Genomic DNA, 17,188 nt, shown 5'->3' on the forward strand with positions numbered 1-17,188 from the left:
GACTCCGTCTCAAAAAAAAAAGAAGAAGAAGAAGAAGAAGAAGAAGAACATGCCATGACAGCAGACCACTGTTTAATAATTCCGAACAGGAGAATGTCCTCCTTACACTTTATCCCTTACCCTTTACTATTAGGTTGGTGCAAAAGTAATTTTTGCAATTACTTTTCACTGCAAAAAACACAGTTACTTTTGCATCAACCTAAATACATGTCCTAATCTTTTATTCTCTGTGCATTGAAGGAAGGGCTCAGCTCCTTGAAAAGAAGACCAAGCCCTGGGCTCACCAGAGATGTCAGAGAACTCCTCTGCACTGAAGTTCTGCTCCCCTTCTCTGGGCAGGCTGATGAAGGCCTGCATGGCCGGGGAGAAGATGATGGTCCCACTGCTTGCCTGTCTAAGCAGACTTTCCAGGTACCTACAGGGTTGGCCAAGAAAGCACAGATTAGGGTCCAATCCCCTCTCCCTACCACCACTCCCTACTACTACCACTGAGCGCAGAAAGAAAACTCTGCAAAAGACTGGGGTAGGGAGAAGAAACTCAAAGATGACAGTACAGTGTTCTAATTAACACCCCAAGCTGTTGGATCAAAAACAACTGGCAGTACTGGAATTCCACTTCACCTCTAACCTAGAGGGTATTTTGCTATACTGTCAAACACAATAGCATGCGCTCCCCTCCCTCAACCACTGCTCTTTCCAACAGCCGTATTCCCCTCACCCTTACCCTCTGTCAGGTGAGACAGGCTCAACCTGGCAAGAAAAAAAGTCACTGCTTAATTAGACTCCTTTGAAATATACTCTCAAACCTCCTGGGCAAAGAGGTACCCTGTGAGCACAGGTCATCAGTCTCCAAATAGTTCCTCCTGACCTCTAGGCAAACTTAAAGGAGCTGGGCTACAGCCAATGTGGGTAGAGGAGGGCTTGACCAACCCACCTCTTCCAGGCACTTGCTGTGGGTCTGTATTTAACAGACATCACAAGCTAACCGCCAGTGGGCCAAACCCAGTCAAACTTTTTTTTTTTCCTTTGAATTTATGCTGAAAACAGTTGACAGGGAAAGAGGGGTTGAATCACCTTCTCTGGTACCTATGGAAAAATTTTTGTCAAAATTTTGAAACAGATTTTTACGTAAAAAATAGGGATTTAGCAGGGCAGCAATCAGGTGGAGCTAAGTGGTGGCCGTTCCCTTTAGAGAGGTTATTCCCTCTCCAACTCCTCAAAGTCACTGCCTGGCCCACGTGGCACATCCGTTTACCTTTCCTGCCTGGCCCCAGTTGGCATTCGCATTTGCAAACTTGCGTCCCCTTGTTCTGGGGGGTTCTTCTTTGCAGCCTGTCCCCTACTGAGCTGATTTTGGGTTAAGAGCGCCACCCAGTGGCTTGGGGAGGTAGGAATCCAGCTCCTTTCCTTAACATGTCAAAGGAAACATGCTGATTCCCACCTTCTCCAGTTGCTGGGAGGAGGCCCGCTTCTCTAGTGAGAACAATAGTCACATCTGGGGACGAGGAGACGTTCCAGAGAGATGGTAGTAGGCAGATGATTTTCAGAAGGAGAAGTGAGGGCAAAAAGAGAAATAAGAGAACTTTGGAAAGAGGAAGAGAGATCACTTGAAACTGAAACAGTAAGAATCCAAAAAAGAAAGGTTAAGAACTGGATATTAGAGAAAAAAGGTCAAATAACTTCAGGGTACGCCGAAGGATGTTCCAGTGAAGGTGAGAAGGAAACTTCGTGGTGGACAGAAGGGGATCTGGGCTTGTCGCAAGTTGTCTCAAGCTATTGCTCCATTCCTCAAGGAGAAGCAACCCTCCATTTGGGGGTCTATGACCCTGGGAGCTAAAATGCTCAGGCCCTGAGGTCCTACTGTGTAAAGGAAAAAGTGCCAACACAAAGTAAGGCGGGGGGAAAGCCTAAGCAATATTGACCAGTTTGTGTAGAGAGTGGTGATTGTCTGCTCCCCGCAGGAATCCAGTGGTTGTGTCTGCTGCAGGAGGGCGTTGCGGATGACTCTGGAAGCATCTGCACCCAAAAACTGGGCCAGTGACTGTATGAAACCAACGTATGCTTTGACTCCTGCCAACAGCTCAGAAGGCCGTACGATCTCCTGGGTTGTGGCATTGTAACCAGCCAGCCACACAATGGCTCTAGATGATTTAAAAAAAAAAAAAATTAGAATTAGAATCGTAATGATAAATACAATAACAATTGTTAAGTGTATATTGTCTTCCAGGTGCTGTGCTAGGATTTTACTACACATATTATCTCATTTAAACCTCATAGCAACCTAATGAGCTAGGGACAGTTATTATCCTCATTTTTATAGATGACGAAACTGAGACACAGAGATAATAAATCATTGCTGAAGACTACACAGCTGGCAGTGGCCGAGCTGGGACTTGATTCCAGTAATATTTGATCCATAATTACTATGCTTTTCTTCCTCCTCTGGAGAAATAGTTCAGGTAGTAAAAGACCTGGGCCCTCTAATTCCATCTAACTCTACCTGAGAGTTCACACCCTCTGCATTCTCAGTGCCAGTATTTATCTTCTCTCCTTGAAAAGAATTAGTTCTAATCACTGTCAGAAATAGAAAACCATGCTTAGAAATCCTTGGAAGTATATTATAATCCCGAGTAGCCATGACATGCCAGGGCTGAATAAAGATCATGCGTGGCTGGCATGCAGCTATAGGCAACATTAGAGAGGGTAGAATAACTATCCACACTATATTATTGTAGGGGCACACCAGCAAGACCCCTTACCACTGGACCCCCAACTCCTTTCAAAATACCTTCCCCAGGTATCTGAGATTTCACAATTAGAGTTAGTCCTCTGACTAAGGACTTTTTCCTTGTTAAAATGTAAACCACAGAGGAAAGAGGTAGTTTTTTGTTTGTTTGGTGTTTTTTGGCAAAATGCTTATGGCAGGGGAGATGATGGGAAAGGGGGACTGGTCTGTTCCACAAATGAAAGGGAAAAGACTCTCAAGTACCACTTGAGGGAAAAATAATACAGAAGGGACAGACTAAGGGCAAGGCTAATCTAATTTAGGGTTAACACTGAGGCCAAACCTCTAGGCCAACCTTAGGGCATTGAGAACAATGATGTCAGTGAAGCAAGTATCAGAGATTATCTGGTAAAACTTGAATATCACACTCATGCTGCTCCAGGGCATGGAAACCACCACCAGCATCTGAAGGCTTGCACATGGGCCATTATCAAACTGTCATCTTCCTGACATTGTGTATGCAACTGAGACACTTTCTTCCTTATAGTTAATGTGTATGTAATGAAAACAAACTAATTTAACTTCACCCAAGCAAAAACCTAATTGAAAAATAAATTTGCTTCTCTGACAATCAAAACATAGACTCATAACTGGTTTCCCTGCTTCTGTCCTTGCCCCCACTAATGCAGCCAGAGTAAAATACTGAGTCAAGTCTAATGATTACAGCTTTGCACAAAACCTGCCAAGGCTCCCCATCTCCCATCTCACTCAGAATGAAAGCTGAAGTCCTTACAATGACATGTAAGTGCATATACAATCTGCGACTTTTCTGACCTCCCTCACCTCACATCCTACCAGTCTCTCCCAGGCTCATAGTGCTGCAGACACACTGTCTTCCTCCATGTCCACTGAACCTAGAAGGCATGTTCAAACCTCAGAGCCTTCGCACTTGCCGTTTCCTCTACCTAGAATGCTCTTTCCCCAGTAGTCACATGCCTGGCTTTCTCAGTGTCCTCACAGGTTTACTCAAATGTTACTTTCTCAAGGAGGCCTTTCCTGGCCACTCCATCTAAAACTGCAACACCCACTTCTGCCACCACCACCACCACCACCACCACCACCACAGGAACACATACTTCCTATCTCCCTTTCCTGCTTTATTTTTCTGCTTGGCCCTTATCACTACCTAATCTACTATGTATTCCGCTTTCTTATTTTGTTTATCTATCTTCCCCACTAGAAGTAAGCATGGAGGCAGAGGTTTTGATTTGTTTCATATATTGCTGTATAAACAGCTTTTAGAATACTGCTGACACACAGCAGGTGTTCAATAAATATTTGTTGAATGAATGAATAAGCTACATACTCCAAAACAAAACACAGATGGGTTGAGGCTTATTCATAATAATTCTTCCTCCCATTCGCCTACTTGCAGACTGTAGTGCCCAATTCCAGTGTAAGGGGCGTGCCTCTTACTTTCCGGGGCAATGGAGCGAGGGTCAAAGTGGAGGCAAGGGATGTATTTTATTAAAGCCTAACATATGTCAGGAACTTTGCAAATCTCAATTATGGGTAATTCTCAATTATCCATAAGTAAGGTAAATACCACTATCCTTACTTTACAAGGAAGGAAACTGGCTCAAATAAGCTGGATGATCTGCTCCCATGTCTTAGCTAATGACCAGGTTGTCAACACAGGTCTGCTCACTGCAAAGGCCTTGCTCGTTCTACTAAACCAGTGGTTTCAATTTTGGGTGTTCATCAAAACCACCTATAGAGGTTTGGGGTTCCTTTTGTTTGCTTTTAATAGAGATGCTTGGAACCTATGCTAGACTGACCGCATCAGAATCTCCACCGTGTAGCATGACCACCAGGATGAATGTAACGGGACCCAACTTTGAGGACCCCCACATACACATAGAGGTAGATGGCACAGTATGAGGACTACCGTCCAAACAGAGGGCAAGGAAAGAGTGATACCTGTTGAGTCTGGCCTCCAGGTGGCTGCTGAGGTACTCAGAAGGGAAGATAGTATGTTCAAACACAGAGAAACTGTATACATGATTCATTGTCAGTGCCAATTCTGTCAAGTTTAGGTGTAGCTTGTCCATGCTAGAAAGTAAAATGAGCCTGGATTACAGGTCTGGCACTGTCTGCTAATGTCTAGGAAGGACGTGTTGGGCTCATGACCCAGTTTCTAGGGATACTCAGCCTAAAAGAGTACACATTGATGTAGACCTCAAAGGCAAAGGAGGAAATTCACATTGAAGTGCTTTTCTGTCCCCTCATTCCCCACCACGACTTGCGCTCTTTTTTTTTCTGTGTCACCTTCCCTCTTTCCTTTCCTGCCTTCTTTGATGCAGTACCCAGCTGGCCGTCTAGGGCCCAGGTCCTCACTTGGTGACAATGCTGCGGTTCTTTCGGTGACTCTCAGCTCCTGGCTTGTCCCTCTCAGGCTCTCCTTTCCTGGGAGTCTGCCTCTGTTTCACGGTTTTCTTGTTCTTGGCTTTGCTGATTGTAGTAGCACAGTGCTTAGGTAGGAGCTTCAGAAACAAACACAGGTACATGGAGAAAGGAGATTTGTTGCTAAAACGGCATCTGACAGTTACAAAAAAGTTGTTGTCCATTGTTGTCTGTTATTTTATTTTTCTGCCTTCCTCTCTCTTTCCTTCCACGCATCTCTTCCTTTAATGGGGGCCTATTCAGAATGGGCTCACCTCTTTCAGTTTTCATAAATATCTCTGCGTGTACAGGCTCTAGGTCTCAAGATAGCAGTGTCTTTCAGGGATCAGAGCCTCACTCCCATGCCCACATCCTGAGAGAGCCTTTCTTAATGGAAAAACTCAAGTATAAAGAACAAGATCTAAAAGTCCCACTCAATTATGCTTTGCAGGGTCTTCCAACATAGGAAAACAGTTATTTTTTACTAGATGGAACAATCATCTCACGTGCTACATCCCTTCCTATTCTATCTCATGAGACAATTACCCACACCACCACAGCCCTCCAAAGATTTGGAGTTCACAATGTGGCCAGCATTGTCTTTCCACTTTTTACAAAATATCATATTTCTTGCTAATTAGCTTAAACATCAACCCGGCATCTCTTGTCTTCACTCAGACATCCCACTCAGGCATCTCCTTCAAAGTGACTGGAATTCTCTCCATTTATTCCAGAGCTGCTGAGCATGAGCAGGGCATGTCTGGAAGCTCCTCAGCTGAAATCACTCTGAGAGCAGCACAACAGCCACACGAGGAACCCAGTTTTGTTACTTTATAGTCACGCCTTCTTTTTTTAAATCCAAACTCTTGGCTGTTTCAAAAAAATCAAGTCCACCTTGATGGAAAAAGATGTGTCAACCCTGAGATTATGCAAAAGATTATCTGTCTGTAGTAGATTCTGAAAGCAGTTCCAAAATATGTAATTCCACTGGTAATGGCAATGCCACTAATTATTTACTCAGAATGTTAACTTTAGAAAGCCTATACTCATCTGGTTGCAAAAGTTCTGGTATGTGTGAACATTACTCATGTCATGTTTTAGTCATCCCTGAGACAGCACTGAGCAAATCTTTTTACCAGTGTTCTTGCATGTAGCAGTTATTCATATTGACTGATGATCTCTTCTTGGCTCTCTCAGCCTTCTGGCTGAGATTAAGCATATTGAGTGATGAATATACCTGCAATTGTACTCATTTGCATATCTTCTTGCATTAATTATTTAAATTTCTTTCGAGCATGTATTTATACTCCCTTTTCTCTTAAACTGGGACATTTCCCAAGGGCAGGAATTGTGTACCTTCCTTCTGGGGTCCCCACCCAAAAACCCAGCACAGGGCTTTGTGCTCAGTAAGTTCCAACTAATATAACAGGTAACATTTATTGAGTGCTGTATATCAAATATTAAATGTACTCTATTTAATCCTTATGACACTTCCATGAAGAAAGTATTTTTATCCCCATTGTATGTAATTTTCATATGAAAAATAAAAAGATTAAGTAATAATGTAACTGTGCATCTGTATACACACACACACTACCCTTTACCAAGCCTGACTCAAACCCAGGAAAGGTGGGTAGTCTGGAAAACCCAAAAGACTCCAGGGTAACAGCAAAACAAGTTTCTCATTTTCAAATTTTCTGAAATTTAGGTTGAACTAATTATGACGAGGTGCTAAGAGTCAGTCAAGGGAGGAGAGGGGAAAAATAAGAAGAAAAAGGCAAGAAAGCAGCCTTGAGGATAAACACAGAAGAGGTGCCTCAAAATGTCCAGCTAGCCACAGATTAGGATGCAGATAGACAGAAAGATGAGACAAGACAGGTGACCTGGGGGCCACTTTCCTTAGTATGTGTACTCAGGGCAAAGAGAGGAGGGGAAGTAAATTAGAAAGTTAACTCATCTCTCAGAACTCTTCAAGTGAGAGCACAGATTTCGTTGGAGTACAGCTGTTCAAATAAGAGTATTTTTAGACACCTCTATCCAGTCCTAAGGGAGGAAAGACTGAAGGGACTACACTAAGAAAAGAATTCTGCCATAAACTCAAGTACAGAAGGGCCCTAGCCGTACTTGAGAGAAAGAGTTACTGAGCTTGGCATCTGAGAGGGAAACAAAGTTAGATAGAGGAGAAGGCACTGAGGGCCGGCAGAGGGGAGAGTGAAACAGAGAAGGCTGAGCCTACCTGCTCGCTCAGGTTTCGCTGCTCAGCACAGATCTCCAGGACGCAATTGCTGGTCTGCTTAGCCAACTCTTCCAGGAAGGAGTTGCAGTGGTGAAGACCATGGTTCTTCAGGTGGGGGTACTATGGGAAAGAGGGACCAAAGAAGAGACTGTATTCACCAGGATGGCCACTTCTTCCTCACAATACTGCTCTCATCCCTTGCCTGAATTTTACAGAAGATTCTTACCCATTCCTACAGTAGAAGAAACTGAGGCCCAGAGACAGGATACATTCTACATCAAGCTGGGATATTTAGGGACTTTTATCATACATCTATGTTTATACCATTTCTGGGACCAAAATCAATCCTTGGAACTGTGTTTTCAGTGATAAGGATGAGATGTGACTAGAAAGAGGACAGGGTCTGGAGTTCAGGATACCTACCTCCTCTGGGCACATCTCATGAGTGCAGTGGACAAAGTGAGCACAAATCAGGGGGAAAGCAATGGCATAACGCAGCATGGTAGGTTCCTCCAAGGCCATGGCAAACATCTTCTCAAAGATACGGAGATGAAAGCTGCAGAGAAACGGGAAGACTTTAAATCAGGGTTTAGTCCTTGTTATTAAAGTGGTGAGTAAAAAGTAAAAGAAAAGAAAAATAGAGTTTAAGAGCTAGTCCCTTTGAGGCGGAGAGAATGTTCATTCTTTCAAAAAACATTTACCGATATCTACCACTCCCTCCTTAATTTCCCTACCCTTAAGATAGAAGGGAGCCCAAGAAACTTAATCCTTCCAGAATTTTATAAAGGACCCCAGGCAAGTTTAACGATAATCTTCTTCCCTTTCCTTGCACAAAATTTGCTATTCCTCCCTTAGAACTTTGGCATGATTTGGGCCATTCCCCCTAATTTGGAAGTCCTTTAGTAGTGTTAATTCACATTCCTCCCAAAATTTAACACTCAGGCTCCAGAAAATCTTCTCAAATTAATCCCATGAGACTGATCTTTCCTCAACCCATGTCCTCTCAACTTCATGTACTCTTTTACACTTTCTTACATTTGTAAGTATTATGTTGATGTCCTTTTCACATACAGGTATTATATCTTCCCCGACCTCATTGCTTACAGAAGGCAGAGGCAACACGTGGTGTTTCCACTTGTTTGTTTAATCCTTCAAAGGGTGGAATTATGCACAACGGTGATCGCCTAAAAAGGTCAAGTGCTATCTAAGGAAGACAAACTCATTCAGCTCATTCTCCAAAGGCCCTATTCTCTAGGCCTCTCAATTATTTTCACTCCTGTCCACTAATTCTCAAAGTTTTTCCTGTGACTTTTAAATCACAATGTTCCTAGAGTAAAAAAAAAAACAAAACTGAAAAGTTTCCAAAGAGAGGAGACTGAAACTAGATATGTGGGCTAACTACCCCAGAGAAGGGAAGACTATGTAAAATCCAAATGGCTTTCCACAAAAGAACAAAAGGGAATACAGAACAAAAGGGAATCAACTTCAAGTTCCTAAAAAGCTGACACAAGTGAGCTGTGGAATTTGAGCATCTTAAGGAGATCTCAAAAAAAGTGACACTTTCCAATTGTCTAGGGGAATTACAGTCCTCCACAGAGGCCAGGCAAGAGAGCAAATGAATTGATAAAGAGCTGTAGTTCAAGCTTGGTGGGTCTTGCCTCTAATCCCAGCTACTCAGGAGGTAAAGGGAGGAGGATTGCTTGAGGCCAGGAGTTCAAGACCAGCCTGGGCAACATAGTGAGACCTGTCTCAAAAAAAATAAAATAAAATAAAAAAACCTTTAAAAAATTTCCTTGAAGTAAGTGGCATAATGGAGAAAAAAATGAAAAAAGGAAACAATAAAACTTTTTAAAGAGAGCTCTGAACCAAGACATACCAGAAAGTAGACAGATCAGAAGTTTCCACCAGCAGTTTCTCTACTGAGTCCAGCATTCGGGAGTGGAAGACAATGAGGTTCATCACCTTGGCTAAGTCAGGGTTCTCATGCAGGTGCAGCGGGGCCTTAGCCACGCTAGTATATGCCTGCAGTTGGAGTTGGGAAAGGGTGGAGAAAAATAAGATGAATGAAAAGGGCCCAGCCTTGGAATTACAGTTTGGCCTGAGTATGTCTTGTCCAATTAGCAGTTTTCAAAGTTGACTCACTCCATAAAGCAAATTTAGGAGATAAAAAGAGAAGAGATTGTGGGGGAGGAAGAATCTGAGGATGGGAATCTTTCACAGGAACAGATCATTACCTGTAGGCGGAACCAGTCCAGCCTCAATCCTGAGAATTCAAATTTCTCTCCATTATCAACTGCAAGAAAAACAGAAGTATAAAAGGAAACAGTAAACAGCACACCAATATCCAACTGCATAGAATGGTAGATCCTCTTCAAAGATATCTTGTCCTACTTCCTGGCTCAAAAATCAATATTTCCAGATATAAGATGTTCATCCTCACATATGTCCTGCCTCCCCCACCTTCCTCCAGTTACCTTGTTTGAGATTCAGAGAGGAGAGGGTACTGACGAATGAGGACATGATGATGGACTCCTCCTCTGGACACACAGACAAGTTCTAAAAGAGGAGCTACAGTTATTGTCAGGTGGGCATAGGTTCCCTAGGACAGAAACTAGGACCATGAGGCTCAATCAGTGTATGAAGGTAGAAAGAATTGCTAAGTGCCAAAACAGAGAGAAAAGCCAAGCAAGAGATGGAGGAAACTTCCTGGGTTCCCTGACATTCTAACACCTAGTTTCTCTTTATTTTTCTCTCCTATTTCTATGTAGTTTCACTTAGTGGGGAAAAAAAAAAGACTACTGAGATTATTAGTCCTTTCTTTTCTTTTAACAAATATAAAGGGGCAGATTGGACTTTTTGACACCCAACTTACAGAGCATGAGATTCAGCCAGAGTGGTTTCAATAGGAAAATCACTAGGGATCATCCTGAAATTTCCAAAGTATAATCAATTAAACATGATGTTTACCTGAATGATGTCACTGAGCACAAGAGCATCAAATCTTGCCAAGTACTGAAGGTGGTATTGCTGTATCACTTTGATGTGTCTTCGGACCAGAGACCTAATCTCCTCCAACAAGAAAAGTAGCTCTGCAATGCTCCTATGAAGTTGAGGATGAGAACAGAGATGAATAAGACTAGAAATATGAACTGAGACAAACACAGGGATAACAGGGCAGAAATTGAGACCTCCTGAGGTTATCTGATGCCTCCCTGTCCCCAGTCCATCTAAGGACAAGGTTCTTAGCCATGTCAAGTACTAACGAGTCAGCATAGTCCTCAGGTGTCTTTGTCTTGGTGACATTCTCTGTGTGGCGAACCAGCCAGGTGACCTCATCACGAATGAAGGACAGGGCCATGAAAGCAAAAAGAGCCTATGGAGAGGGTAGAGACTATTAGAATTTTCAACTTTAGAAATGGATTTCAAAGCACAGAGAAAACTACCATGATAATATACGTGTGGATGTAATTGTGTAGCCACAACAGTGTCCAATAATAAACATTCAGACTCATCAAAAAACCTCAACTATACAATACACAATCAGACAGGTACACATGTTGACACTAGCTCACAATTAGTACCCTTCTCTCCCTATCAAATTAAGTTTCAGAAATATTTACTGGGCATTTATGTGGTTTGAAACAAAAAAAGCTCTGTCTCCAATTAGTTCACACTCAAATAGAGGATAAGACAAGTATAAAAGTAGCTATACTACATGACATACTATGTATAGTGCCAATAAAAGAGATACACAAAGTTTTGGGGTACTCCAAGAAGGTTAAAGGGAATCAGCATATATACATACAAATGAATCACATTTTGCCTCAGAAAGGCAAAATTTCATGAATGCCATGTAGCTACACAGTCTCTTATCACTGGCCATCACCCCCCTCCCAACATTTCTTCCTCTTGCCTTGGGACCCAGCAGTCCCGGTTCATCAGCCAACACAGTCTCCAGCTCCTTCACTGCCATCCGCAGAAATTGCCGCCGTTGACAATGAAACTGGCCACTAAGGAAGAAAAGGGGAACATGACTATCACCTCTCCCACCCTTAAAAACCCTCCACAGGCCGCACAGAAGAAAGCTATATTTAGGAAGGGATGTCAGGCAGAAGGAAAGTTCAATGCTCAAGTTAGACTTGGTTTAAAAAGAAAAAAGGGCCGGGAGCAGTGGCTCTTGCCTGTAATTCCAGCACTTTGGGAGGCCGAAGTGGGCAGATCACCTGAGGTCAGGTGTTCAAGACCAGCCTGGCCAACATGGCGAAACCCTGTCTCTACTAAAAATACAAAATTAGCCAGGCGTGGTGGTGGGTGCCTGTAATCCCAGCTACTCGGAAGGCTGAGGCAGGAGAATCACTTGAACCCAGGAAGTGGAGGTTGCAGTGAGCCGAGATCATGCTATTGTACTCTAATGTGGGCAACAGAGCAAGACTCCGTCTCAAAAAAAAAAAAAAGAAAGAAAGAAAAGAAAAAAGAATGTATGGGGCAGCAAGTTCTTGGGTTGAGGCAATAAAGCTGTACAGAAACTAAGGATGGCTTAGGTGAGAACAAAAGTGAGAAGAGAATCCTATTCCATCCCCTCTCAGAGAGTGCATTCACCACCCTTTACCTGTTTGCAATTACATGCTCCTTGCTCTCCTTTATGTCTGCCACTCGCTTGCCATACCTGAGGATTGACACAAGCACAGTGGAGTTGATGATACTGCCCATTAGGGCCCTTGCCTCACCTTCCCAGCCCTCAGAGAGTCCAGCCTACAACCTGGTGGGAGCATGGGCAGCCCTCACAGGCGGGATCTTTCCAAACCCTACTTCTCACCCTAGCCTATTAATAAAAGACTCACAGCTTAGAGATAATTCAACTGTACCTCATAATTTTACAGATACAGAAAATAATACCTAGGGAAGGGAAATGACTTGTCAAGGTCACATAGGGCTTTAATGGCAAAGCTGGGGCTAGACTTCTCTTCCTGTGCTCCTGCCTTGACTCCTTCAAATCAAGGCACTCTTCCAGGTTTGAGGGAAAGAAAGGAAACAGTGTATGAATATAACACAGGCCCTGCTCTCAAGTAAAAGTAATTACTCAATCTCTACCTTGGGTCCCATTCCCACCAACTTCCTTTTAGAATTTCACTTTATCAGTTATCTTTTTGATACTTTAATCTCTCCTTCTCCACTGGCTTATTCTCTTCTCCCAACAAATAAGTTGAAAGCCTCCCTTATTCTAAGAAGACCCTTGCTTGACCCTGACAATCCACCGAACTCTGCTTATTTTCCCACACCACCAAACTTCTCCAAAGAGATACCTGTACTCTCTTTACTTCCTCACCTCTCACTGACCCTTGAATCCCACAAAGCCTTCAGCACTAAGCAACTGCTCTCTCTAAGGTCAATGTGAACTTTTGAATCACCAAATTAGAAGGTCTTTTCATTGTTTTTAATTTTCTGCAATATTTGATTCTCCTAACCACATCTCTTTTTTTCTACTAGTGACCCATGATCAAAATACCAGCATGATCTTAGACTCTTTCCTCTCTATATTCCTTATATTTGTTTTCTCTTGTCCTGTATCACTATTGCCACCACATTAATGGGACTTCATCACCTCTCATTTCCTTTCTCCAAACCACTACTTTATTGAACTAGCATAAAATCAAAGAAGTTTGGAGTTGGAAAGTATCTTAATTAAATCAACATTCAACTTCACAGCAATCCTGTTGGATAATTATTTCAATCTCTGCAGAGCACAGTGGAAAGAGAAAAGATTCAGAGTCCAAAAACCTGGAATTGTGTCCTAATTTCACCTTTTATTGAGTGACACTGAGACTGAGCCTCCATTTTCTCATTTATAAAAAAAAGATATTAATACTTATTCTTGAATTTTCATGAAGATAAATTAGATCATTTATGTCAAAGAACTCCCTAAACTATAAATCATACAAGTTAGTTGCTGCTCTTAGTGATGGAGAACTGAACACCCTTCAAATATCCCTTCCATTCCTTGGAAGCAGTAATCATTAGAAAGTTTTTTCATGCAGATGCCCAAATCTACCTCCCGTAACTTCTAATTATTAATCTCAGATTTACTCTTTCTTAACTCTGGCAATGGTTTTTAATGATAATACTTAGTTGTTGAGAGTGAGAAATCAGTATTCTCATAGGCTCTTGATAATAACTGATTAGAGGGCAATTTGGTAAGAACTATTAAAATTTGAAATGTACATACCCTTTACTTCAGCAATTCCACTTCTAAGAATTTACCCTATAGAAATATTCACAGATTCAAGTCCAGGCATGGTGGCTCATGCCTGTAATCCCAGCACTTTGGGAGGCCGAGGTGGGTGATCACCTGAGATCAGGAGTTCGAGACCAGCCTGGCCAATATGGCAAAACCCCATCTCTACTAAAAATACAAAAAAGTAGCCAGTGGTGGCACATGCCTGTAATCCCAGCTACTCGGGAGGCTGAAACAGGAAAAATGCTTGAACCTGGGAGGTGGAGGTTACAGTGAACTGAGATGGCACCATTGCATTCCAGCCTGGGCAACAAGGGCAAGTTTCAAAAAAAAAAAAAAAAAAAGAAAAGAAAAAATATTCACAGATTCACAAAGGTATATGTCTAAGAATGTTCATTATAGCATTGTTTATAATGATTTTTTAAAATGGAAACAGTTTAAATATCCATCAATAGAGGATTGGGTAAATAAATTATGTTAAAACCACATAATGTAATAGTATTCAACTGTTAAAAATAATAAGTCTCTATAGACTGATATTCAAAGATATCCAAAACATAGTAAGTTTTTTTAAGCAAACCATAGAACATAATGTAGAGTGTGGATCCACTGCTTTTTAAAAATTACTTTCATAAGGTTGAAAATACATACCACCTTTATGTGTTTATACACACACACATACACACACACACACACATCTGGAGGATGAACGTCAAACTATTCTGGGAGGTGATAGTGTAGCCAACTTCCACTTTGCACTTTTTACATTTCTGGATGTTTTATTTGCAACCAGAAAAAAAATTGGTATTTTGACCCTTTCCTTAATCCCACTCCGTCTGGTTTTACCTCTCTCTATTCTTCCCTTTACAGTCAAACTTTGAAAGAGTTGTTTATTAAATTCCACATCTCTCACTTGCTCCTAAACTCACTGCAGCCCAGCTTTCAACTTCACTACTCAAGTTGTTTACAAGATGGGCACTAAAACCATCTTTATAGCCAAATCCAATGAACATTTTCTTTGTTGGCTTCTCTTTTCCCTCTTCTTTTCATTATCTCCCACTGATTTCTCTGGCCTTTAAATATCAACGTTCACAGAGGTTTATCCCATTCTGTTCTCACTCCACATGTGCTCCTAAGTAATCTCAACTACTCTCCTGCTTTGATTACCAACTCACCAATCTTTATCTGAATCCAGACCTCACTCCCAAGTTCCAGAATCATAAAGTAGAAGGCCTAACACATCTATCTTCAGTGTCCCACAAACACTTCAAAGTCAACCTGTTTAAAACTAACCACACAATCTTTCCCCTACAAACTTGCTTTTATCACATGCTCTCTTATCTTAAGGAATGCCAGATATCCATGCCAGAAACATTGACATCATCCTCAATTCCTCCTAATTTACTTAATCTCTGCCTCTAGTTTTGCCCATGTAATTTCTTTTCTTCCATGCAGCCAGAATGATCTTTTCTAAAATGCAGATATGATCATGTCACTCCCCTGTCTGAAATCACTCAATAGCTCCCCATCCTCTTTGGGATGGATTCGAACTCCATAGCAAAGCATACAACCTCCTAATTTACTTCTCCAAATTCATCTCTCAACATCTTCATTTTTAGAACCCAGCTGCCCATGCACTGAACTACATGAACTTCTCAAAACTTGCCATGCTCTTTGTTGCCTCAAAAATCTTGATAGTTTCTCTGCCTACAATATCTTTCTTTGCCTCAAGCAGCTCTCCTACCTTTCTACCCAATACGCAGGCGCACACACACAATTACTCACACATACACACACACACACACACACACACTCTCTCTTCAACTGTTTAGCCCTTCAGATCTACCTGTCTCCAGGTTTTTCCAGATCCTGAAAGGCCAGTTTAAGTGCCCTTCTAAATGCTTCCACAGTACTTTTGTTTACACATTATAATCTCTTACTCTATCAAACAATTTGTTTATTTTCTACCAATTTATAGATTCCTCGAGAGCAGAAACTGTCTTTTTTTTTTCTTTAACAAGCTCATAGCACTTACAATATACCAGGAACTTTTCTACCTGCTTTACAAATAATAACTCTTTTATTCTTCATAACAACCCTATGAGGTAGGCCATAGGGAGGTACTACTGTTATCCACATTTTATAGATGAGGAAATAGAGGTAATGGCATGGGAAATTTGAGCAACTTGCCCAAGGCCACACAACTAGTGGTAGAGCCTGAATTCAAACCCAAGCAATCTGGTTTCAGAGTCTATGCTCTTAACCTCCATGTTATGTTATTCATTATTGTATCTCTAAAACCCAGTGAAGCACTTAGCTAATAGTAGGTATTTAATCTATGTTTCTTCAACAGTTAGAATTAATCATTACCACCAGTATCTGGGAACACTTGTGGAGACTGAAAAAGGATGTTGGGGGGACTAAAAACTATTCAAGGAAGATCAGTTTGGCTCTCATGTTTCTCACCCTTTCAAACTGCTAAACAGGTCCTCGGTGACTTTGTGCACCTGCAGCACATCCTCACGGATGAGGGTGATGTACAGGGAGCCCTGCAGACACAGCTTCCACAGCTTCTGGCACTGGCTGTTGGAGTTGAGGCACCCATGACAAAGAAGAAATCCAACTGTAGGTGGGAAAACAGTGCAGAGGAAGACTTTTAGAACCTGTTCTTCATGTAACTTGCTGCTTCATCCACTCCCACCTAATCCCACTAAACTTACTGATGATCCAGCGCTCCATGACTTCCACAGACAGATACTCACAGGCCATCTGTGAGAAGAGAAGCAAACATGATCAGTTATTTAACCTGGCCTTCCTCTAAAGGAGAAAGGACAAGCTAGAATCTGAGTATCAAAACTAACTTTTGGCCAGGGGTGGTGGCTAACGCCTTTAATCTCAACATTTTGGGAGGCAGGGGCAGGAGGATAGCTTGAGGCCAGGAGTTCAAGACCAGCCTGGGCAACACAGTGTGACCTTGTCTCTACAAAAAATTGAAAAATTAGCCAGACATGGTGGTGTGCACCTGTAGTCCTAGGTACGCAGGAGGCAGAGATAGGAGGATATCTTGAACCCAGGTCAAGGCTGCAGTGAGCTGTGATTGTACCACGGCACTCCGGCCTAGGCAACAGAGCAAAACCCTGTCTCTAAAATTTTTTTTTTTTTTTTTTTTGAGAGGACGTCTCACTCTGTCGCCCAGGCTGGAGTGCAGTGGCTGGATCTCAGCTCACTGCAAGCTCCGCCTCCCAGGTTTACACCATTCTCCTGCCTCAGCTTCCCGAGTAGCTGGGACTACAGGCGCCCGCCACCTCGCCCAGCTAGTTTTGTTGTGTATTTTTTAGTAGAGACGGCGTTTCACCGGGTTAGCTAGGATGGTCTCCATCTCCTGACCTCGTGATCCGCCCATCTCGGCCTCCCAAGGTGCTGGGATTACAGGCTTGAGCCACCGCGCCCGGCCTCTAAAATTTTTTTTTAACTAACTTCTATTTTACCAGACTAGTTTAGGGCACATTGATAAACCAACAGCAGGGAAGCCTGCCAATAATGGAGGTGATGA

The 17,188-nt window shown here is 42.3% G+C and overlaps 1 protein-coding gene across 1 annotated transcript in view; it reads right to left on the minus strand.

Annotated features, from left to right (window-relative positions):
• NCKAP1L (NCK associated protein 1 like) overlaps nt 1–17,188 on the minus strand; it is a 50,739-nt gene that overhangs the window by 19,175 nt on the left and 14,376 nt on the right. The window contains exons 8-22 of the mRNA XM_017850928.1: nt 16,356–16,404; nt 16,102–16,258; nt 12,013–12,069; nt 11,317–11,413; nt 10,667–10,776; nt 10,371–10,503; nt 9,878–9,959; nt 9,638–9,696; nt 9,280–9,425; nt 7,827–7,959; nt 7,404–7,523; nt 5,123–5,268; nt 4,706–4,837; nt 1,923–2,141; nt 285–415 (exon numbers count right to left, since the gene is read on the minus strand). Coding sequence (XP_017706417.1) covers nt 285–415; nt 1,923–2,141; nt 4,706–4,837; nt 5,123–5,268; nt 7,404–7,523; nt 7,827–7,959; nt 9,280–9,425; nt 9,638–9,696; nt 9,878–9,959; nt 10,371–10,503; nt 10,667–10,776; nt 11,317–11,413; nt 12,013–12,069; nt 16,102–16,258; nt 16,356–16,404 — 1,771 coding nt within the window. The remainder of the gene's footprint in view (nt 1–284; nt 416–1,922; nt 2,142–4,705; nt 4,838–5,122; nt 5,269–7,403; nt 7,524–7,826; nt 7,960–9,279; nt 9,426–9,637; nt 9,697–9,877; nt 9,960–10,370; nt 10,504–10,666; nt 10,777–11,316; nt 11,414–12,012; nt 12,070–16,101; nt 16,259–16,355; nt 16,405–17,188) is intronic.

The sequence above is a fragment of the Rhinopithecus bieti genome, unplaced genomic scaffold, assembly GCF_001698545.2.
Source record: "Rhinopithecus bieti isolate Rb0 unplaced genomic scaffold, ASM169854v2 scaffold_33474, whole genome shotgun sequence".
NCBI classification, from domain to species: Eukaryota; Metazoa; Chordata; class Mammalia; order Primates; family Cercopithecidae; genus Rhinopithecus; species Rhinopithecus bieti.